The following is a 24332-nucleotide window of genomic DNA, read 5'->3' as shown; positions in this document are numbered from 1 at the left end:
TGGGTTTAAATCAGACTGAGATATAAACCATAGCAATCAGTCTGTAATCAAGGTTTGCATAAATGGAAGTAAATGTTTAAAATATTCAGGATTTCGAGAAAATTACTCCTCTTTAATTGGAAAAATCAGGGCTTCTATCACCCCTTTTACAGTTAGAAAACCCAAAGAAATTTCTGCAAACATGCAGCAAAACAGAAATGCTTAAAGATGACCAACTGCCTGGATTTAGCCTACTCAAAACTCCTGTACTTAAAACCAACCCAAACTGAACATGAACAAATGCAGTTTCCAAGCAATGAACTCGATTTCATGAAAGCTCTGCTATCAAACAGCAGCACGTCAACCTGATTAAAGTGGAGCACAGTGCAGTTAGCATGTGATGGACTGACCAGCTCGTGATTTTGGCTACTTCAAAGGACAGGAAAAGGTCCCATGACCAGCTTGAGGAGAGTTATTCAGGGCAAAAAACAGTGTCTTGGATCTAGACAGACTCTTTTTGTACAGAACACCGTGAACAAACTTTCTTCCTTTTGCTGCTTCCAGCTGATTCCCAGCTCCTGTTCAAAGCCCATCATTAAACACTGGTGTGGCAGAAATGTAGAAGAAGATGAGGACAAGATAAGAGGCACCTTTGGAGTTTTGCCTTCTCTGTTTTTACCCAAAGTAGCAGAAAACTCAGGAGTAAGAGCATGGATGAGGGATATGGGATTTCAGGGGCTCTCCAAAATGCAGTTTATTCCATCCAAGGTGTCACAGCAGTCCAGGGTCATGGATGACAGAGCTGTGCCTACAGCTGTCAGCTCCAGCTGCGGGCAGGCCTGGAGACCCTTTGGTTTTGGTTACAGTGTATTATAGACTTTTCTTTTGGTTACAATGCATTATATAAATTTCTTTTGGTTACAATGCATTACAGACTTTTCTTTTGGTTACATTGCTTTATATACTTTTCTTTGGTTACATTGCATTATATACTTTGCTGAGCATCTTAATGCAGCAGAACCAATCTATACCTTCACTTTTACCTACAGCCCATCATAACTACTGTAATTACCATATTCATGTCACTGTTCTCCAATCACTCAAAGTCAGTACATTACAGTTTAAGCTAGAAGTTGTTTTTCAGTTTTCTTGCAGTGGAAAATTCTGAGACCTTTTTTCTACTTGCCACATTTGCTGCCTTGTTTGCCTGTGCTCTCTGCTATCTTCTTGTTTGGGGTGGGTTTATCCTTTGCTCTAAGCCATAAAACCCCTTCTAACTCACACACCCTTTGCCTCCTTGGTTATCCAGTGAGACTGGCTCAGCAATTCTTTTCTATATCAAAACTTGCTTCCATCTCTATTCCTTCATCAGACTCTACATTAAAAAAAAAATCTTTCTGCCAAGCATCTGTGAGACTTCCTTGTCAAACTTTCATCCTTCCCAACACTCAGGCTGCTTTGCAAAGAAACCTTAGTTTCCTTTGCAGATTAAAAGACATCACGAGGAGTTCCAGGGTCCCATACTCACTCCATCATGGAAGGGGGGATGGTGCAGCAGTCCTGGATGGCAGTCAGGGGTGAGGTGAGGTGGGCAGTGTACGAGGCTTCCACCACCTGCTTGTTCCGATTCACCACGTCCAGGTAGCGGTTGAACTTCTCACGGATTTTTTTTGCCAACTGAAAAAAAAAAACCATAAGGAATTTTTTTAAAAATCAACCCAGTTTCTCTGTATTACCCCATTCCTTAACAAGCAATCAGAACCTGTGTTAAAGACAATTTTTTTTTTTCTGATTTGCTCATTGTGCTTTTATTTTAGTGGCTTAAGCAAGAAGTCAAGCAATTAATATTGGCTGCAGCAAGGAGACCATATAAGAAAGCAAAATACATTTACCATCCAGCAATGGATGCTTCAACAGTTTTACATGTGTGAAAAGTGTGATTTCCATTACACAAACTTCCCTTTCACTAAGAACTGACAGCTGGATGTGACACTGGTGCTTGGTCCAAGGCCTGACAGGGATGTGATGGAGAATAAACCAGGCCACAAGTGAATTTATTGAAGTTCTATACATGGACACTTCAGGAAAGCCCAAATAATGGTGTTAGAGATGCCTTCACTGTACAGAACTGCTGCTGCTCCAGGAGCAAAGAGCCAACAGCACATCTCCCACTGATGGGAGCAACCTCTGGATCCAAGGAACCCAAATAACCCCAAATGCTGCCATGAATATCCCTCTGCTCCTCAGCAGCCTCTTCAGCAGGTGGATCTGTGCAGAAGTATTTCACCACCTCTCCCATGGAGATTTGGGCAAAATAACCACCCCAGCTTTTGCTTTCCAGCTGCATTCCCTGCTGCTTTCCTAGGAGGCTGAGCAGTGCCTGGGTGGTTTCCCCATCGATCCAGAGCTCACTGTGCCTTCTCACAATCCACAGCTTCAGCCACAAACTGAACAATCTCTAACCGATGTTACCCTATAGCAGCAAGAAAATAATGACAAAAGTCTTGCACCAGTGAAATTCCTCCTGAAGCCTTTTGTTGTCAGAGGGACTCCTTATAAATCAGGACAAGGTTTAGAGGTGACACCGTGATTTGAAAGAGCCAATTTTGCTCCTTTCAGAAAGTGAAAACAAACAGGTTGTGGCCCCTCCCGTGCAATTCTAAGATCATTAAAAAAATAGGGTGGTTCACTTTGGAAATAGCAAATTGGGTACTTCAGCCCTTCTTTTTAAATCTTTCTGCAAAAAATTAAAATAAAGGTAAAATTAATAATTTTTTTTCCTGGCAAATACTCCCAAACTGACGTGATCTGAGGGCTGGTGGTGCCTGTGGCATCTCTGCCCTCTCCATGCCAGGCAGATTCCAGGCACTGGGAAGGGCTGAGCCTGCTGGGACACATCCCAGGCTGCTGGAGTGACTGTGCTGTGACAGAAGAGCTCGTTTGTGTCCTTCATTAGGCACTTCACAGCGAGCCTGACTAATGACTGCCAGGGAAAAGGGGAAAGGAAAATCTGTGACAGTGAACACAGTTACCAGGAGGCATCAGGTTTCACAAGGAACATTTACTGAGATCTTCACTTCTGGTCTTTCCTCAAAGGCAGGAATTGATGAAATGGATCAGGATTTTTTTATTTGGCTCTGCATATTCTGCATCCCTTTCACACCAACCAATTACATATTTAATAATCAGCCAATTGCAAATGAAAGAATCTTCTCTTAAGCAACAAACAGAGGTGTTGGATAATCAGAAATACTGTTTTGCATTTCTGCAAAGTTCTCCAGAGCTAAATCATCCCCTCAATCCACAGCACTCCTGCTCCCTGCACACCCCAAACCCTGCAGGGATGATTGAACAGTGCTGCTGCTCCTGCATGCTGGCAAGCAGCCCTGGATTCTCCAGATCCCTGCACTAACAAATGTCTCTCCTAACTCTCACCAACAGGCCCTTTTGTCATGATTTACTCGGCTCTGAGGGGCAGGAGGCCTCCCTGATAACAGCACTGCCCTGCCTGCCTGCTCCAGGGAATGCTGGGGACCATGACAGGGCTCCAAGGAGCACAGGTTTAACAGGACCCTGCTCAAATGACTTGCAGAATTACACCTAATTAGTTCTGTGGAATGATTTATTGCCAAGGCACCAGAGGACTGCTAATGGGCTCCTCCATGTTAGGCATCCAGCACTATTAAATTGTTCCCAGTTGTTAGGATAATAAGCTGTTGGGGAGATCCTTCTCTTGTTTCCAGTAAGCTTTCTTTGTGTCTGGCTGTACCCCTCAAATGTGTTCTTCAGAAGTGGATTCTCCTGGAATTGTTTAAAACCCACCATTAAAAACTGGTGTGGGAGAAATGTAGAAGAAGATGAGGATAAGGTAAGAGGCACCTTTGGAGTTTTGCCTTCTCTGGTTTTATCCAAAGTAGCAGAAAACTCAGTCTATTTTGCAAAGAAATCCTCATTTTCTTTGTAGATTAAATGACAGCATGAGGATTTCCAGAATTTCATACTCACTCCATCATGGATGGGGGAATGGTGCAGCAGTCATACAGCACAAATTGTTTGTGCTCTCAAACAAACACAAGCCAAGTTTCCTTAATCAAAGCATTTAGATTTGGTGCATACAAAGTTCTCCTCTCACGCTGGGCAACTGAAATGCCAAGGCAAACCAGATATTTGAATCTGAGATTTCCCTCTCGGTTTCCCTACCTGAAATCAGGAAGAGGGGAGAGAGCTGAAGTTTGCTGAGCACCATTAACAGTCATAAAACCATCACAGGGCCCCAGAACAAAAGGCCTCTGGTTTGGAATCAGAGCAGCTCTCTGATAAATGAATGCTGCTCAAGCTGAGGGTTTGGTGTTGATGAGTTTTCACCTTCTAAGTTGAACGATAAAAGCACCCCACAGCCTTTGAATTTCACCCTGCTGTGCCGAGTCTAAAGATCTGACAAATGCGTTTTTCAGAAGATCCTGTACTTCAGAAGCTGACAAAAAGCAAATGCTTTGTTCCCAACGCGCGTCTCCCATGGAAAAAGCTCTGCATGGCTCAAAGTCGCTCCGTTATTTTTCTGGAAGGGGATCCAGCCCTGGTTGGGGCGGGAGTCAAGTGCGTGTCAGCAGCGAGGGATCTGAAACCTCCCAGAGCTCCAGACACCGTCCCTGCCCACAGCTGCAGCATCTCACTTGGTCTAATCTAAAGAACTCCAAAAATACTGCCCTCTGATACCGAGACAATGCTCCCAACAATCCACACCGCTTCAAAACCAGCAAGCTCAATAAAGTCACCGAGGACAAGATGATCCAAAAATAATTTTCCATTGAAAAGTTCTTCAAATGAATAAACTGTGATAAGAAACTGAGGGCAAACCACCAATGAAATACTAGAAACAAATGGTTGTAATTAATCAAACTGAGAAGCATCACCCAGATGAAGCCTAACAAAACAAACCTTTCTTCCATAGCTGGGCTTCACTTCCCTCCCAAACTTTCTTTATTCCCCTTGCAGGGTGATGCACTCGGCTGCTGGAGCCTGTCACAGTAAAAGCTGCAGGCTTAAATCACCTTCTCCTCTTTCTAAATAAAAACCTGAAGTTTTTATCCAGCACATAGCCTGCTTTTTTTAACCTGCCTGGAGCTGGAGAGCTGCTGGATGCTGATGGATGCCAGACCCACAAAACCTCCAAAGTAGAGAAAGAGAGATAACAAATAATGAAAGGACAGAAGGCTGAACTATGAAACCGTGCTTACATAATTGCTGAAGTATTTTTCAGGCAAAATGGAAAATCCTGCCCTCAGTCAGGCACAGGAAAGGGGCAGGGGTGTCCCACACCTGGGTGGGTACCAAGTGTGACAGACATTTCCTGCTCCCACAGAAATCCTCCAATTCACCCATTTTAATGGAGACTGAAATCAATCTGGATATCTTGAGATTGACATAAATATTATTATCCCACACAAAGTGCTCTTTCCCTCATCTCAAAAACAGCAGCAAGGGGAAGCCTCCGTGGGCATTTTTCAGATTTCTGTGTTTTCTCCTTGATTTGAACAAACAAAACAATGAGCAGAGAGTGCTGTCTGTGAACAATGCAGCCATTAGCCCTGTTTTCCCTGGATTTCCTCTGGCAGCTGACACGCAGCCAAAGCCCTTGGGTTTGCAGACAGGTTGGACTGTAACACCTGTTTCTATTACTGCAGCACCCCTGGGTAATGCACTTCAATTGTCACCATCTCCACTGACAACCTTTCATCACAACATCACTGAGCTCCTCTAATTTTCCCAGAGACATTTCCCTCATTTGCATCGTTCCCTCGAGCTTTTTTTTAAAGCTTCTTCCCCCTCAAAGCTCCACAGCTCTGAAGTCTTCCCTTTGCAGGGAGCTCTGAGGGAAAGCAGAGCTCCAAGGTGAGGTTTTATTTCTGCTGCAGCTTGAAAGCCAAGGTATTTTTCATGTTTCCAAGCCTGTATATAAAATATGCATCAGTGGGGTGATGCCAGGATGGACTCACAGACAGGGATTTAACACTGTCAAGCTCCTTGGAAAGGATTGCTTACACATGGAAGAGTTGAGTTAGAATTTGGAGGTTTAAATTCCCTCTGTAAACCAGAAAAATCTGGAAAAAAAGCCCCTCTCTCCAACACCTACCAGGGATTCATCGTCCTGCTGCTCTATCACAACTGTGTATCCACAGGTTCCTAATCTAGGAAACTTTTAATGTTATTTATTTTTCATCTACGTGGCTCTTGAAGAAACCACTGGTTTTGTACCAACCCTGAAGAGCCAGAGGTGAGCAGGGACATGGCTCAGGGAAGGAGCACAGAATCACCTCCAGCTGCATCCCACACCTCTGTTTTAAAGGATTCCAACCATTCATGGAGTCCTGGAATGGTTTGGGTTGGGAGGGACCTCCTCAAGGATCATCCTGTTCCACCCCATCATGGGCAGGGGCACCTTCCACTGTCCCAGGCTGCTCCAGCCTGGTCTGGGACACTGGGATCCACAGCTTCTGTGGCCTCCCCACCCTCACGTGGAACAATTTCTCCCTAAAATCCCATCTAAACCTCCCCTCCTCTAACTCAAGTCCATTCTCCCTTGTGGAAAGCCCCCATTCCTGCTTCTCTGCATGACACTGAGAATGTATTCCATTATTGCAACCAGGATGCAGGAAACCACTTTCCAAAGTGCATTTTGTCACGGAAACCAGCACTCATTTGAGGTTTTCTACTGGCCAGTACCTTTGGCAAAGCCTCCCAAGACTTATTCCGAGGAAGATGTTAAACAGGATGCACAGCAAAACCTAGAGAGAGGTCACAATTCCTGAATCATTCTGGAAGTACATTAAACACACAATAATTGCCTTTTATTGTGAGGCTCACAATTTATTAATGTGTGTGAACACACCACGTTTCACAGCCAGGGAACGTGCTGTGCTCAACAGCTAAATGTAATTTTTTCAGCACATTTCAGATCTATTTCCTCCCCAAAGGCTTCTTTGCCCAGTCCAAAACCAACCAAACTAAAAATCCAACCCAATGGCAGCATGGCCTGAGCTTTTCAAGCCTTTTCTCCTCAAAATTGGTAAATCTACTCCCGTTTGAGAGCATTTCACCCCCTCTCCTGTGTGGAGCCCAGATCCCTGCTCTCCACATCACAGAAAGCAGATGTCTGGCAGGACACTGAACACACACTGACTTCCTTGAAATCAGCTAATGTAGATTTTCCCCTCATAAAACTCCTCCTGTCCCACTTTATTTACATCACTAACTCACAGCACTGCATTCTCATTTCATATGAGAGCTCTCTGATACTGAAATAACTCCCAGGGAAGGGATCCAAGTCAGTTTTGGCCATTGCCATCCCATTTTTAATAACCTATATCAGGCAGAAAAGGTTTTATCTGTCAGGTGCCACAGTGATTCTGTAACTGCAGACATTAAAAGTGTAACCAGTTCAATGCTGAGAGGTGAAACTGCTCCTCGTGTGGCACAAAGCAAGCCAAAGGTATTGAACAGTTAGGCCTGAAGGCCAACAGCTGGAATCTTTCACTTTTTCAATAAACTGAGAGTCATTATTTACATGGTTTGGTACAAAAATCCCACCACCCCCACAACAATTCAGCGTTCTGCCAAAAAAGCAAATCCCAGCTGACATAAAACTGTCATTAATTGCCTTTGGATATCAGTTGCTACGAAACTGTTAATGAATGAGCAAAGCAGAAATGAGATTTCTCTGGCAGGGGATTTCATCTGCTTACATTTGTTTGCCTTTGCTCAAGATGATCCCATTCAATGTCCCACTCTTACAAAATTCAGGTTCTGTTGCTGGGGATTCGTTAGGGCTAGAAGATCTGGTTATTAATGAACCAGAAGTGCTCAATTATTCTTCCATCCACTTCAGTGTAGAGCTTTTAAGCACAGTAATTACACTTGAGCAGAGCCCCGTTCTCTCCCCTGACAGCTCCAAATCCATCACCCCACCTCCAGTGTTTGGACAGCTCTTTAAATCCACTTGGGATGAACACAGACATCTGCTCTGGGAAACAAGGACTGTCTTTTCCTCAGCAGAGAATCTGTAGTCAGGACTTCAAAGAAGTTTTAATCCAGTTTCTTGGTTTCCCAAAAACAGTTTTGCCTTTCAAAAGCCATCTGATACGTCTGATCCAGCCCACATGGCCCTTCTGTGGTGCACAGACCACCCAGAAACACTCCTGGAAATGCTGCCCTACACAGCACAGAGCCACAGGGCCCATCCTGGGGATGCTGGGATGGGGTGGGATTTAAATTGTTAAACTCAGGTGACAATTACATTCCCATGGCCCCTCTGCTTGCAAGCACCCACCTGGGCATGCCAAAATCTCCAAAAAGCTGGGGAAGGGTCTGGGGATCCAGGAGAGGCTGAGGGAGCTGGGCAGGGGCTGCAGAATCCCTGAGGAGCTGGGCAGGGGCTGCAGAATCCCTGAGGAGCCGGGCAGGGGCTGCAGAATCCCTGAGGAGCTGGGCAGGGGCTCAGCCTGGAGCAAAGGAGGCTCAGGGGCCCTTGTGGCTCTGCACAGCTCCTGACAGGAGGGGTTTGGGATCTGCTCCAGGGAACAGGGACAGGAGCAGAGGGAACAGCCCCAAGTTACAGCAGAGGATGTTTAGATTGGATATTTGGGAATATTCTTCATAGAAAGGGTTCTCCAGACCTGGCACAGCTGCCCAGGAGTCCCCATCCCTGGAGGGATTTAAAATCCCTGTGGATGTGGCACTTGAGGACACAAGGTGGTCTTGGCAGTGCTGGACTCAATAGTCTTAAAGGTCTTTTCCAGCCTAAAAGTTCCTTACAATCCCACCTGAACCAGCTCTGCTTTGACTTTTTCCTCAGTAAAACAATTAAAGAAGACTGGAAATGTCACCATTTCCAGGAAGCACAACTGGGAGAGTTAATTATTTCTGTATTCCAGGAGCAGTGTGAGCCCACATGGACATGCCATGCACTGACCTGCTCTGGGAACCACAGTGGGGCTGCCTGAGGGCTGAACTGCAGCTCCCTCTTGCCCAGGGAAAGCCCCACTCTGAGGAGCTCTGGTTCTCCTGAACATTAAAACTGGTTTGAGAGGGGTCTGGGAAGGTCAGGTTACTCCTGAAGGCTGAGCAAGTCCATGCTCAGACTGGGAAAAAAAGCTGGTTCTTTGTTCCATTTCTTTGACCAAAACCCATCACCTTTACCACAAACATAATTGGGACTTTAATTTCTGAAAGAATGAAACATGACCTACTTGATCTGTTTGAAAACTGATCCAAAATTAATTTTAAAAATATACACATGTATTCAAATGCAAACTGCCCATGTAGTATCTCAGTGTTAAATGTTGAAATGTGTTCCTGTAAAACCCCATAAAATTACAAATACCCCTCAAGCACACCTGTGATGCACCAGGCTGTGGCTGTCCCATATTCCCACATCATAACAATATTAATGGGTTTACTTTGAATTTGAAATTCAAAAAGAGGCACTTCCAACATGAAAGGCTGACAATTAATGGGAGCTACTTCATTTTGTTTCCAAAGGACAGCCCCACACCGAGCAATGGAAAAGCTTTGCAGAATTCTCAACATCACCATCAGCACATGCACCCATCCCCATTTCCATCCTGCTCCCAGCAGTGATCTGAGGCTGGGACAGAAAGAATTCCCTGAGCTGACTCTGCCAGTGGAGGTGAAGGGGTTTTGGACTCACCTGCTGAACTTCGCTCTCTCCATTTGATATTTTCTCTGTGTACACGAAGGAGTTGAATATCCTCTGCAAGAAAAAGCAGAAAGGAAGCGTGAGAGGCTCTTCTGTCACAAATGTCCCAGGAAAGCAGCTCCAGGGGCTGATGGGTGAGGAAATGGGGCCAGAGAAGGGCCTGGGGACTCTCCCAGTGCCAGGCTTCCCAAGGGAATCGCGTCTCCATGTGGGATCTGCATGCAGAGGCTGACTTTGGAAGGCAAAGACACAACAGGTTTTTTTCCACATATCTGTTTATTTACCAAACTGACCTAAGGTGCTAAAAATAGTTCCACGTGCAAACTATGAACCCTTCTTTTGCTAAACATTCAACCCAACATAACTACTTTTAAAAATGCTTCTTTCCAACTAAAACATGAGAGGCTGGGAGCCAAACTTAGACAAATTTAATATGTGGAAAAGAGACAAGTAAGACCCAAATTGAACACAACCAGATCAACCTCATTAATAGCAATAAAAAAGGAGATGTATCAGAAGATAGAAGTGAGAGCTGCGTCCTGCTGTGGGAAGCTCAGCTCCCAGGGGGACAGGTGACAGCCCTGCTGCCATCCCTGCTTACAGACACAGAGGAAAAAGCACTCAACACCTTGTTATAGTCTGCTTGCAGACTGAAAAATAAGACTAGAAAGATTTGGGGTCACACCAACAGCTTTACTAAAAGGTTTGCCTGATCACCTGAGCTTCTCTTTCAAGATTCCCCACTGCCAAGGGCAGCTTTCCCCTTGGGGACAGTGGGGCCATCTCCACTGGAAAATGTACAATTGTACAATATCCCCAAAATATTCCTTTGCTCTCTTAACAGCAATCAGTGGTATCAATAGCTGTAATGGCAATAAGTGGAGGTTATTTAGGCTGTTTAGACCTTTCTCCAGGGGAGCTGGGGGTTCACGGAGGGGATGGAGCCCAGTTCTGTCAGTGCTGAGTCACACACGTGGCTGCATCTGGCCAAGGACAGGGATTCCTGAACACCCCGGACTGCATTATCAGCACTAACAACTGCAATCACTAAAAAGTTCCAATTTCATCCAAATTCATCTCCCTGACAACTCTTGGAGTCCACAGCTCCAAGAGTTCTTTTGATGCAGGTTCAGCTGATTCCCTCCCAGCAGTTACAGGCAGCAAAACCAGCCTGGAAAATCCTTTGGTGTGCTCCCCATCATCACTTGCCCTTATCCCTCTCCCTCCTGAGGACTTGAGGAATTTCAAAAATGTGAACTCTTCATTCTGAAGAAGCATTTGGAAGGGCAGCAATAAATCTCCTTGGCTTACAAGGCTCAGAGAGCCAAGAAGGGGGGGCAGGGGAGGGGGAAAAAAGGTTTCTACCCTTAAAAGCTGCCTGTACATCGAGACTTCATCGAGACCTTTGTTTAAAGTTCTGCTTGGGTACTTTAACTACAAACATGTTGGCTTTTTTCTTCCCTCCCTCATGAGATGAAAAGATAACTTAAACATCAGAAGGAAATACATTAAAGCATGTCATTTTGATGCAAAATGTTTTAAATGAATTGAATTTTTCTGTCCACGCAGCGTTTAGTGTGCAGACATCAAAAGGAACGAGGAGGAAATCAACTGTCAGCTCCTGAGAATGGAGCTTTCTGTCCCTAACACAAAGCTGACCTTCTTCCACCCTTTTCACATGTAGCCCATTTATGAACTAGCAAAATAATGCCAGGGAACATCGCCCATGGTTATGTAAGAGTCACGATGCCAGCAGGAATTTATTTGGCTTGGTTGTTAACCTATTTTGCTTGATTTTGAATTAGTTAATTTCTTTAAAATGCTCTGGTATATTCTGTTGTTTTAATTAAAAGCACCATGCATGGCTGAGAGGGGGGAGCAGGAATTCCTCAGTCAAACTAAACACACATAATGAGTAAACCAACAGTAAAAATCGAGTAAGGATTGAGAATCCAGCCCCGAGGCTACACATGAACTGCTCAGCCCCTGCCTGGGTCCAGTCCCTACTCAGGATATCTGCTCCCTATTCAAGAATTCCTGGGCACAATCCCACCCTAGGGGGAAAAAACATCTTTAAGCTAATTTCACTGACTTAAAAGTGCCCTAACTTTAGCCAGACAATCAGAGCTAAGTGGCAACCTCAAATGAAGTGGAGGGAACTTCACAGAGCAGAGAGAAAGTCAGCCCCACACACAACCTCAGGAAAACAGTCTAAATATTTAGGAGAACTTGCCCTGCAGTTTACACAGCCCATTAGCATCTGTACTTTATTCTCCCCACCCCTCTTGTTGAACTGGCTCTGTGGAGCAGATGGCAGCAGGCTCAGCTCCCTCACAGAACAATCCCACACGTGTTTAATGAGATGCTGGCCCGGTGTTATTGCCATAACCCATCAGCACTCACCCTCCCAATGCGGGAAGGCTGTGCTGGATCAGCATCTGGATCAGCACCCAGCCCTTCCTCTGGATCAGCATCCAGTCTTTTCCCTCATTCAGAATTCAGCCTTCCCTTTCTCTGGATCAGCACCCAGCCCTTCCCCTCATTCACCATCCAGCCTTTGCTCTGGATCAGCACCCAGCCCTTCCCCAGCTCAGAATCTGGATCAGCCCCCAGCCTTTCCCCTTATTCAGCATCCAGCCCTTCCTCTGGATCCCCTTCCAGCCTTTCCCCTGGATCAGGATCCATCCCTTGCCCTGGTTCAGCCTTTTCCCTTCAGCTGCTTCTCCCCCAGCCATGGAATATCTCCACTCCCAAAATCCCAGCACACACATCCTCAAGCCCTCAAATGCCACCCTCTTTTCCTTCATTTGCCTTTGGATGCAGTGATTAACTGGGAAAACCCCTTTATTTTTACATTCTGGTGGAATTATCCCAGCACTGTGACTGAAGCAATGTCTACTTTCCAATACTAAGAAAACAGTGTTGGAGAGTTTGATTTATCCTGACACTTTCCACAGCAGCAAGAGGACAAGTGGAAACAGCCTTAAATGGAGACAGGAGAATGAAGTTAGATACGAGACAAATTTTTTCATTGCTTTTGGGGTCAGGCATTGGGATAGGTTGCTCAGGGTGCTGCTGGAATCCCCATCCCTGAGGAGTTCTGGATCTGGGAGATGTGGTTTAATGTTCCAGCAGGGATGGAGAAACAGCTGGACTTGATGATGTTAAAGGTCTGTTCCAAACCTGATTATTCTCTAATTGTACCATTTTAAAACTTACTATAATCTTCCTAAAGATTCTTTTGGAATTATTCAGACACTGGAGCGCCACAGCACCTGCCTGTCTGCACCTGCAGCTCTCTGCTCAGGTTTAGGCTCAGTGCAGCTCCCAGGGGCTGAGCACAAAGCCCTGAACCATCCCCGGGGCCTCTGGCAACACCCAAATCCTGGGCACATCACTGCTGCTCCTAACCCTGCCCTGAACCATCCCTGAGCCTCTGGCAATACCCAAATCCTGGGCACATCATTCCTGCTCGTAACCTTGCCCTGAACCATCCCCGGGGCCTCTGGCAACACCCAAATCCTGGGCACATCATTCCTGCTCCTAACCCTGCCCAGCCCTCCTGCCTGGCCACACAAACACAAAAAAATTCTGATATGTGCAGGGATCACGCCTGGGAGGGATCCATGAGAGCTCCTCAGGAAAGCCAGGAGATGTGGCCCTGTGAGCCTGCAGGGAGCCCTGGATGGAGCCCTGAGGAAGCTGAGGTTTGTTTTCCAAACACAAATTCCCAAATTCCACTCTTGCTTTCCCAAGCTCTTGAAGTACCTGGTGGGGTCAAAGCACCCGCAGCTTCCTAGGGAATTGTTCTGTGGTACCTCCATACACCCTTTAATGACTCCAGCTGCCTGGCTTTAGCTTTGGACAGCAGGACAAGTATTTGATAGGAGAGAGGAATCAGGAAGGAACGAGGAATTCAGGGGCAGGGGGCTGGGACAGGGAAGATTTGGGCCAGCAGCATCCAATGGCTGGCACAGGTGGGGTCTGACAGTGATGGATGGGCCCAGCACCCAAACCCCATCTCAGGGCAGGATGGAGTCAGGTTTCCCACCAAGCCAGAGATAAGCTCGAATTCACCTCTGTGGCATCCTAAAAACTCCTTACTTGAGAGACTTTTATTTATTTGAAACTGAAGGCAACTCAGTTTTAAATCTGGGAGAAGACTCCAAACCAAGCACTGCCTAAAAAGTAAAATGTTAACTGGCTCATTCCCTCAGGATGAAAATGCACTGCAGTGAGAAAAACACTTCCAAAAGGCCCAGCCTGACCGTCAGCACAGCATCAGAACAAACAGAAAATCCACCACCCCCAAATCTCCAAGGCCCCAACCAAACACAGGCACCAACTGCTCTGCAGAGCACTCAACCATTTGCACATCACTTTACTTGCCAGACAAGACACGAATCCATCTCCCTGACAACAAAAATAACATTTTTTGAGACAAAGAGAATGAGGGAAAACAAACACAGGATTAGTAAAATAGCCACTGAGCTGTAAATATACTGAAGCTGCTTCACCATGCATACAAGCCATTTAAAAAACAAACAAACAAAAAAAAAACAAAAACCCAAAAAACCCAAAGCACCCAGCTTTCTGCAGGTTTGGGGCATGGATTGCTGTTAGCTCTCATATTTGGGTAAGGACTCCATGACAAAAATCAATAACATTAAAGAAGTTACACAGGATAATAAAATGTAGGTGTGTACAACACAGGCAGACTCAGCTCTGCAGGGCTGTGGTACTTGGTAAACTTCAAGCAGCCCCTAAGCAGGGTCTGGTTCCTACATGAAAGGTTAATGCTTTAAAAAGTGGTGAGCCAACAAATATCCAACAAATCCTTTTCCTGGTGGAGCTCACCCAGTGAGGCTGTTTTCAGGGAAGCCCGTGGAGTTTATTTTTGCAGTGTCTGAAGCCATCTCGTGTTCTGTTTTGTTACCATTTTCTAAAACCAAGGAACATTAACTAGAGACTTCCCAGGAGAGCAGGGACATGCTCTGTGCTTTCCTCCAGCAATTTCCAGTGAGACGTGGAAGAAGCTGGAGTGAACTGGAGGAAAACAGAGGGAAAGGCACATCCAGAGGGATGGGAGCACTGAGGGCAGCAGCTACAGATCTGAAAGGAATATCCCAACACCACCCCACAAATGCCTTTCTCCTCCTGTGGGTTTCAAAAAAAAACATGTTTTCAGAAGGGATCTAACTAATTAATGCTCTTTCTCATTACATGATTTGTGGGGCAGCCACAGACACCTGAACCAGAGAGAAAAGTGATGCTGAGCTCAGCTCAGTCTCTGCCTTCACAGGCTCCAGGAAATTAGAACTTTCCTAATTCATTTTTCTAATTAATGCCTCTAATTCACTTTTCTAATCAATTGTTTTAATTAATCATGAGCAGTGTGATTTCCACTTTAGCTGGCATGTAGCTACCTTTCTTCTCAAACTCATATTGTTGGAGTTTCATTGGAAAATTGCAAAATTTGACGTTTTGCTGAACTAACCCCGATGAGCTTCAATGAGGCTGAGAACTGGACACCTAAAATGCAGATTTTACATCCCTCCAAGGAAATGCTGCAGAAAGCAGGAGGTAAAGAAGATTCTAACAAAGACAATCAGCATGTGCTATAAACTCCCTGTCTGGGAAAAATATACTGAAAATACTGAAAAATGTGGATTAATTAGCATGAGAACTGAGAAATCTATCACCAGCAGAGGGTAGAACACTAATTAATAAAGAGAATTATGTGAGTTAGAACCAATGAACATTGCAGGCTCAAAACACACCCTCTGGCTGCACACATTCCCCAAGATTTAAGGTTTTCAGTGGGAAATCATCATCTCCTTTCCCATTTTTTCATCTCATGAAGATTGCTCACCGAATCCCTATTTGGGATTTATCCCAAATTTTGAGTGTTATCCCTATAAGGCTCAAGTTCCTACCACCTTCCACAAGGTGCCCATCACATTTCTGCAGCACTGGAATATACTCTGGGCAACACAGGAGAACTGGGATTCAAGTTTGATCTTAATTTTGATGGCCAAAAGCATCTCATTTATATATTCATATATAAATATATACATTTAACATTTCTGTATCAGCTGTAGGGGGTAAAATCCCATTTCAGGCCTCAGAGGGGAGATGGGGAGTGGGCACAACACTGAAAGGAGCAAAGGAGAACATAATTCTGATGAATTTGTTTCCTTGGAAAACTCTGGGCATTTGCAAGGAGAGAAAACTCTGGAAAACTGAGTAAGTGCCAAAACATGCAATCAGGAACCAGCAGGTTTTTTTGGTCTTCTTTTTCAAGGGAGCAGAGCAGAGGAAGGGAAAAGGGGTGAGAGGGGAAAATACCCCAAGAAAATGAGTTCCACATGTTCAAGAGATTATTCATTTAGCCAATGTAACTTGACTAAGGTTATTCTCCTGACAATGTGTATGGCAGAAAAAAAGAAAGTCATGCTACCCAACCCTTAAAATACAAAGCAGATGGGCTTCTCAATGGCATTGGATTTCTCTTCCCTACACTTATTCCTCATTGCAGCCTCCAGGATGTAAAACTTAAATCATTTCTATGTTTTTTTTTTCAGATTGAGAGCATTTTAATTAGTGAACTCTTTTCACCTTACTGCATCTTGTTGCTCCTTTTCCTTTTAAAAGAACCTAAAATTGAGCATTTCAAGGAGCAAAATTGACCAGAGCCTTCATTCTATTGGGAGAGCTCTGGGTTTCAGTTTTCTGGTTTGCTTTCAAACTCATGTCAAAATTACTCCAAATTGGGAAAATGTTAAGCAGCAGCCCAAGACTTGTAAATAGCTGCAATCCTAGAGCCAGAAGGGTTTGATACCACTTTAAGTGTAATTACTGTGCTTGTCCAATTTGCTCATGAAGTCAATGTCCAGCAAGTCTGCAGAAAAACCATGGATCAATTGATGCAGCATTCCAGGCAGGACTCTGTAATTTTACAGTAAAGTCAGGAAAAAATCCCAAAGCACAAAGGGACAGACACACCAAGAGAGGTGATTGTTCCCTCATCAGCTTTACATAATTAAGGATTTTGCTTGGAGAAATGCTGCAGCACAGGAACTTTAAAAAAACAATACCCAAGCAGACAACCTTAAATCCTGGGATTCAAAGATCATAAATCACAAGGCTGGACTTCTGTGCATGAAATGAATGGGCTGATGGCAACCTAATTACAGAAATGTTTGCTTTAAATGTCCAAGAGTATAATTTTTCAGGATCTCTCAGCAGGAAACCATCAGCATCCACAGGATAAATGTCCCAAAAGCCTTCCCTACAACCTCTCTGAACAGGAGCTGTCTCCCAGTGCCTGCACTCGCAGAGACACCCACGTTTAAAGTTTTAACACAAACTGCAGTCCACGTGCAGGTTCTTGCACCAAAACATCCAGACTTTTGTCAAGGGATAAATAATTTATGAGTAGTAACCTGAAAAAGACTGGCAGGACATAATTATCTCCCTGTGAGTCAGTGTCTGCAATAAAAACTACAAGGTTGCTTTCATTTACAGTATTAGTTGTATTAATAAGTACAGAAGTTTTAAGGTCGCCTGCTTAAATACCTCATCTGCATCATTTTTATATGATATTTGTATATTTGAATACTTGTATATTAATTATATTTTATATAATCCCCATCCCTCTTTTCCTGAGCAGAAACGAGGGGGTGCAAATCTGTGCGATTTTAAATTCTTAGGTTGAATCTCTCACTGGCAATTTAAAAGAACTTCAAAAAACAACTCAAGAAGATAAACCACTTTGCATTAATTCTATCAATCACTCCCTGGGTGTAAAGTTATTTTCAAATAAAAAATAGCATTCCAAAGTGACTGCAGACACACCAGGAGAGGTGTCCTGGCCAAGCAGGGCCTCAGCAGGCCTGGTGCCACCTCAGCAGCTCCCTGGGGACACGAGGCCAGCCCAGGGCTGTGACCCCACATTTAAAAGGGGGGTCAGTCTCCAAACACCTGCAGAAGCAGAGGAGAAGCCATTTGAGCTGCACTGATCTGACCTCGGGGTTTGGGATCCCCTGGGAGGCTCTGCGGGCTCCAGGAAACACCATTTTGCCACACTTCAGTGCTAATGAAAAGGGAATTACTCATCCACCAGCACTGGAAATGGGTTCTCTTCCCCTCTGCTCCCAAAACAGGGCAGGAATGAACTCAGACATTGAGCACAGTGATGGATCTGACAGCTTGGCATTCCATGGCCAGAATTCCACCTGGAACCACTGATGCCTCTTTGGGGCTACCTAAAAACACAGGCCGGACAAAACTAAGGGAATAAAATGTGATTATATTTATTGAGGGGCCTTCAAGTTAGATCTTAATTTTGATGGCCAAAAGCAGTTAACATTTCTATATCAGCTATGGGAGGTAAAATCCCATGGGATCATTTCAGGCCTCAGAGGGAGGACAAGGAGTAGGCGCAAGACTGAAAAGGAGCAAAATAATGCACAATTCTCATAAATTTGTTTCCTTGGAAAACTCAGGTATTTTATGCAGACAAAGCCCCTCAGGGGCTATACCCAAAATGGACCCTGGGTCAGAGGTTTTCATATTTTTATAAGTTTGGCCCATGTGCATATTGAGGGTTAATGTTCCAATTACAGCTTCAGGTACTGAAGTCATTCACCCCAAGTTTGCACCCTTCAAATCACTTTTGTTTACATTTCTTGGAGATTACCTTCAGGTACATCTTGGGCAGAAAAAGCCCCCTCAGGTGCTACACCCAAAATGGACCATGGGTCACAGGTTTTCATATATCAGTTTGGCCCATGTTAACTCCCCCATATTGGGGGTTAATTTCCCAATTACAGCTTCAGGTAATGAATTCATTCACCCCAAGTTTGCTCCCCCCAACTCATTTTTGTTTCTACCTCTCAGGCCTGAGAATGTGAGGAGTCCCTGATTGCCAGGCCTGGAGAGGAATTGTTGTGCCTGCCCAAAATGGGACAGCAGCAGCTGACACTGTACATGGAGTTTAGAGTGGTGCACTAAAGAACTGCAGGATCACAAATATAGAAAAACAGAAAAGCCAAAATCCTAAGGCATCACCACCAACACCCTAAACACACTGACAGCACTGACAAACTGCATCCTGCAGCCCAAAAAACAACAGACAGGTGCAAAGTAGCAAATGATTCCTGGGTAAATAAAGCAAAGAAGGTAATCCCTGGAAGGAAGCACTTTTCCAAGGAGCTGAGCCGTCCCACAGCACCCAGAGGTCACCACAGGCCCTGGAACTGTTCCCTCCCTCTTTTTTTTCGGCCCAGCACAAAAAAATTCCCAGTACCAAAACCTTGGGAATGCTGGCTGGGAGCTGCTGCTGAACTTCTCCCTGTGTTGAACTCATTATCTCGGGACACAGGAGGAGGCAGAGCAGCCCTCAGAAAACAAATGAAATCTCCTGGAAAGAGCACAGCCATTAGATGTTATCAGTGTGCAAAAAAAAAAATTAAAGGTTGAGACTGGAGGAAGCTCATGAATTGAATTCTTACAGCACTTCAAAGCAATTTGTGCATGAATGCAAGCATTTATTCTTCTAATTAAAAAAGGGAAAAAGCAAGCAAAATAGCAAGACATCATTTACATGAAAGAGGGGGGAGTAAAAAAAACCCCAAAAAAACAACCAACAACCAAAACTCAAACAAAACCTCCAGTGTTAATCAAGCACAGTGTGGATTCCAACCCAGAAAAAGGAGAGAAAGCTCCAGATTTAATGAGGGAAGGCGAGGATGAAGGAGAGGAGCAGAACTCGCCTCAGTGCTTTCTCAGCCATCCCACAGGAATTGCTACATCCAGCCTTTGGGAGCAAAAAACCATCAGATGTTGTGCAAAGCAGGGATTTGATTTTATTGCTGCCCCCTCATTGTTTTCCAAACAAGCCAAGGGTGGGGGCTCCGGGGTCCTGGCTCTGGGATGGTCCCACCACAGCAGGGATGGAGAGGGGTTTTTCAAATATGGTTTATCCTGAATAAAGATAATGATCCCAGCCTTCTAAAGATGAGCGGTGCTGAAATGATAATGAATATATTCACCTTTCAAACACTAAGCAGCAAGAAGCTACACTCAACTCCAACTTAAACATCACAGTGTGCTCTTCTGAGGAGCTCTGATTAACAACCCTGAATGATTTCTGTGTCTGAAATTAGCCTCAAATTAGCAGCTGAAATTTGCAAGAACTGCCCCCCAAAAATGTCCCTAAAGGCATTTCACCTGTGCAAACACAAGCCCTCAGTTCCTATGCAGGATTTTTTCAGTTTCCACTTGGGGAGGAGCTCTGTGCAGTTATTTCAATGCCAGGGATGCCCTTTGCCTCCAGATTCCCACAAATTCCAGCCACACACCCTTGGGGTCACTGCAGGGGGAGAGTTCTGCTGGGTTATCCCAGATTTCCCACCGGGTACCCTCAAGTTTCCAAGGGAGAAATGAACTACCTGCAGCTTCAGCTCTGCTTGGAAAAACTGCCCATCTGGGGCTTTTTATGAGGCCAGTGTTATTGATCAAAGATAGAGCAAAACACGGGAGAGAAATCACAAAAATCACAATGCAAAAAAGCTGCAGAGCAAAGAGGAAAAAGAAAGCAGCTTTCAGGATGTTTAGAAACAGCCTGGGCTCTTTTGGAACATTGTTTTTTCCTCTGCTCTGAGTTGTTTTTACCTCCCCAATGCAAACACATCCAGGAAGAGACTGGGATGAGAACTGCACAATCCCAGCTGTGGAGGATGGAATTAATATCTCAAATTGATATCAGATTCATGTTCTGCAGCCTAAATCACAGCAGATCTTGCCACAAACCTGTAAGCACAGCCCTGGGTCCCTGCCCATCCACACAGACTTGTAATTTCTGGCCAACAGAGCACAACATCACGAGGACAGGGCAGCCAACAGAATGTGGGAGCGGATTTCTACTGTAAAAAAAGGGATTTAAACTGCAGGGAAGCAGCTTTTCAGAAAAAATCCAAGCCAGGAAGTTGACAGTGGCAGCATTAATTCCTTTCCTGATGTGATGTCATTGCCAGTTGGGTTGTACCTATTAAAAAGATCAAAAAGGCCTCAAGTGCACACACATTGTTAAAATTCAAGCAGTGACAGAGGCAATTATTATTTTTCATTCCCTCTATAAATATTATCACAAGCTGCTTTTTCACAAAATGTTTACAAACTACGAAGCAAATCCACTGCTCCTGGTAAATGAACACAAACCAATTTCTCTTTCAAAACAGGAGAGGATGATTTGACCTCTTTTTTAATCTCCACTCATGTTTAACTTTGTCTAAATAAAGTATTTTGGAATCTCTGGAGAAAAGGCTGCTCGTTTACTCCAAACAAATCTCTGCTGTGATTTCCTCCCATGAACTCTCTTATTAGAGAGACACTTGTGCTGATCATGGGTAGTGTCATCTTCATTAAAGATAATCAAGAATCCCTAGGCAGATATTTGCACTGGAAATTAGATGTTTCATAATATTTCAACATTTCCTAACATCCATTCATATTTAATTCTCGAGGATGCTTCGATGCACATAAAATATGGATCAGTCCAAGCAGTTTTCCAATTAGAACTCGCTCTGAGCACGAGGCCAACAGAACTGAGTGGCAAACCTGAAATTGAATTAAGGATTTAAGGCTGGATAGAGACCACCTCCAGCTCAGCAACTAAAGAAATTCCCTTTCTGTTGCCTTTCTGTGCAATTATCTGTGTGTTGCACATCTGTCTGAACACGCAGGAACGACACCATAATCCACTTTGGGATCGGGATTAGTGACTTCAGGCTCCAAGGAGAAATAAAGGCATTAACGCTGCTTTGAATGGAGAATGGAAGTGGATTAATGCTGCTCAGGGAATGAATATTCCTGTTGTCTCACAGCTACTCCTGCACTGCTAGCAGGATTTGACTGTCAGGAAGTGGAGGGGGAAAAAAAAAAAAGACTTAATGAGCTGAAAAATTTTCATTGATAGTGATAATTTATCTTCACAAATTAATGAATAAATTTTAACTTTAATAAATTGCTAATACCCAGGAATTAATCTAGGTCTCTGTTTCAGCATGGAATCTGTATTTTAATTTCCAGACTCCATGTGTGTTTTCACAATGTAGTTTTTGCATTGGGAACTGACAGACAGTGGAAGAGCTCAAAACTCCTGTCTCACCTCCCCAGTTGGACTTTTATCCTGGTTTTTCACTCCTAACAAGGACACAAACACAAGGCTACAAAATCAAAAGCATCAGGAGATAAAAAAGTTCAAAACATTCCAAAAAGTGATGTCCATCCTCAACCACAGAGGATGAAAATGAAGGGTGAGAATTCCAGAGTCAGAATGAATTGAAAGAATATTGAATTTCTCATGAAGAAAAAGTAAATTATGAAAATTCTCAGAGCCATGCAAGGCAAATCCTTTCTCCAGTGCCTCATAACACATTAAATCAGGGTTATAAATTAGGGGATGTGCTCCTGTTTCTCACTTGCAGATGAATGAAGTGGCAGGAGGAAGAAGCTGCCTGTATCTTACCGTGTATAAGTGGTAAGAATTTAGGCAAAATTTAAAGTAAAAAGGACAATGTGGCCACTATAACAATATCACCAAAATCCCAAGGAGCCACTACCACCAATTCCCAGTGTCTTTCCCACATTTCCTGGCTCTGCAGCCCCTCATCCCCCCATGCCAGGCTTGGATCCCTCTCTCATCCACAAACGTTCCCAGTCTGAGCATTGTCTCATGGAAACACCAATTATCCACACAGAAAGGTCCCAGAAACACCAATTATCCACACAGAAAACCCAGGGTGTGTTTGGGTTTACTCGGCTCCCCATGCTCACAGTCACTGCAGGTGAGCCCTGCCCCAACCTGGAAAATGGGGAATGCCAACCCAATCCTCTCAAACACCAATCAGGGGTTAATAAATGAGAATTACTGGAATTCGGGACAGTTTAGGAATGCATTCTGATTGATAAATCTCAGCAATCACTAATTGCTTATGTTAATTGGATATTTTTTTACGCATTTGCATCCAATGTCCACCATTATTAATCATAAACTACTCTATCTATAAAAGTATTGGATCCTCTCATTTAACTAATCAAAAAAGAGCAGGAGACTCCCACAATGAAGCTAAAAAATACATAAAGTGCAGAAGAAACTGGGGGAAGGAGGGTTCCTGAATTCACTTTGAGGGTTGCTGAATTCATTTTGATGTGGAGAGAGGTGACACAATGAGACAAGTGGTTTCTACAGTGTCAATGCCATTTGAAGTTAACAAGTTGCAAAATCAGTTTTGCTTTTAGAGTTTGGCATATCCTGATCAGGCACTAAAACTGCCCTGAAAGACAAACCAAAACAAACACAAAAAAAACAACAACACCCAATCTGAGTGTTTATAATTAACTTACAATTAAAAAGTTAATATTCAACTGCTGACAAAACCCTAATGAAAACAGAGGTATTGATTTAAAAAAACCCAAAATTGCATTTAACAGCTTATTAATTAGCTGTTGTTCCACCTGATCTGAAGATTCATTTTACATTAATTTTACACCCCTGAATTAACAAAAAAAGAGGTTTCTTTGATATTTGTGGAATCCCAGACTGGTTTGGGGTGGAAGAGACCTTGAAGTTCCCCCTGATGCCATGGGCAGGGACAGCTTCCACCAGACCAGGCTGCTCCATTACTCAGGAGATAAAACTCAGATTACTTCACTTTGTTTGAAGTAAGGAGATGAAATACTCTGCATGGAAACTTCAGGAGGAGAACACAACACTTGGAAATAGCACTGATGATCTGGAAGCACTTCCAGGACCAACAGGGACATGGAGAGCACACGAGGTCCCCATCTCAGACTGTTCCTACAACTTTCCTGCCCAGGAATTCAGAAGTTCCCAGGAAAACCAAGGTAACCCACACAAGGTGACAAGAAACCATCAGTCACAGCTCTGTGACACCCCCAGGAGCTGCAGCAGGAGCCATCATCACCATCTGACCCAGAAACTGCCCCCTCAGCAGTCCCAGCTCCTTCCAAAACTCAAATTTCAGGGGGTTCCATCAGGATTTATCCCTCCAATCAAAACCAGGCCTGAGATTCAAACCATTTACCACAAAGTCCTCATGCTACACCAAGGCCTGATCCCTGCATGAGCCACTCACTTCAGAGTTGAACTTGATGATCCTCATGGGTCCTTTCCAACTCAGAATAATCTGCGATTTTATTTCCTCTGTTTTAAATATTTCTCCTCTCTGCCACACCATTGATGATTGTTGTTCGCCACAGAGGTTACACAGAGGTCAACAGCCACCAGAAGAGGCTGCTCAGATTTCAGTTTCTCCACCAAAAAGACACACTTCTACCTTCCTCTCCACAGGGCCATTTTCAGCACACAGTGGCAGAAGAGGAGTCCATGACCCGCAGCTCATCCGAGAGCAGAAGAGCTGCAAACAGCCTCCAACCACTCGTTTTTTGGGGTAGAAATGTACTGAGCAAAGGAAAAACACACAAAAAAGACCAAATTGCCATTTTCTTGCCCAGACAAAAACAAATCCCAGCACCACATCTCACAGAACAAGAAGCTCTGCTCAGATTTTACAACTCCATAATTTATTACCACACTCGCTCCAGCAGATTA

General features: G+C 44.2%; 1 protein-coding gene across 1 annotated transcript in view; it reads right to left on the bottom strand.

The window, feature by feature from the left end:
• Window positions 1-24332, bottom strand: part of CACHD1 (cache domain containing 1) — an 89471-nt gene that overhangs the window by 50127 nt on the left and 15012 nt on the right. The window contains exons 2-3 of the mRNA XM_063166277.1: window positions 9686-9748; window positions 1508-1656 (exon numbers count right to left, since the gene is read on the bottom strand). Of these exons, the coding sequence (XP_063022347.1) occupies window positions 1508-1656; window positions 9686-9748 (212 nt within the window). The remainder of the gene's footprint in view (window positions 1-1507; window positions 1657-9685; window positions 9749-24332) is intronic.

This window comes from Melospiza melodia, chromosome 11 (assembly GCF_035770615.1).
Source record: "Melospiza melodia melodia isolate bMelMel2 chromosome 11, bMelMel2.pri, whole genome shotgun sequence".
NCBI lineage: Eukaryota > Metazoa > Chordata > Aves > Passeriformes > Passerellidae > Melospiza > Melospiza melodia.
The sequence above is the reverse complement of the archived record's forward strand: the minus strand, read 5'-3'. Positions and strand labels throughout refer to the sequence as shown.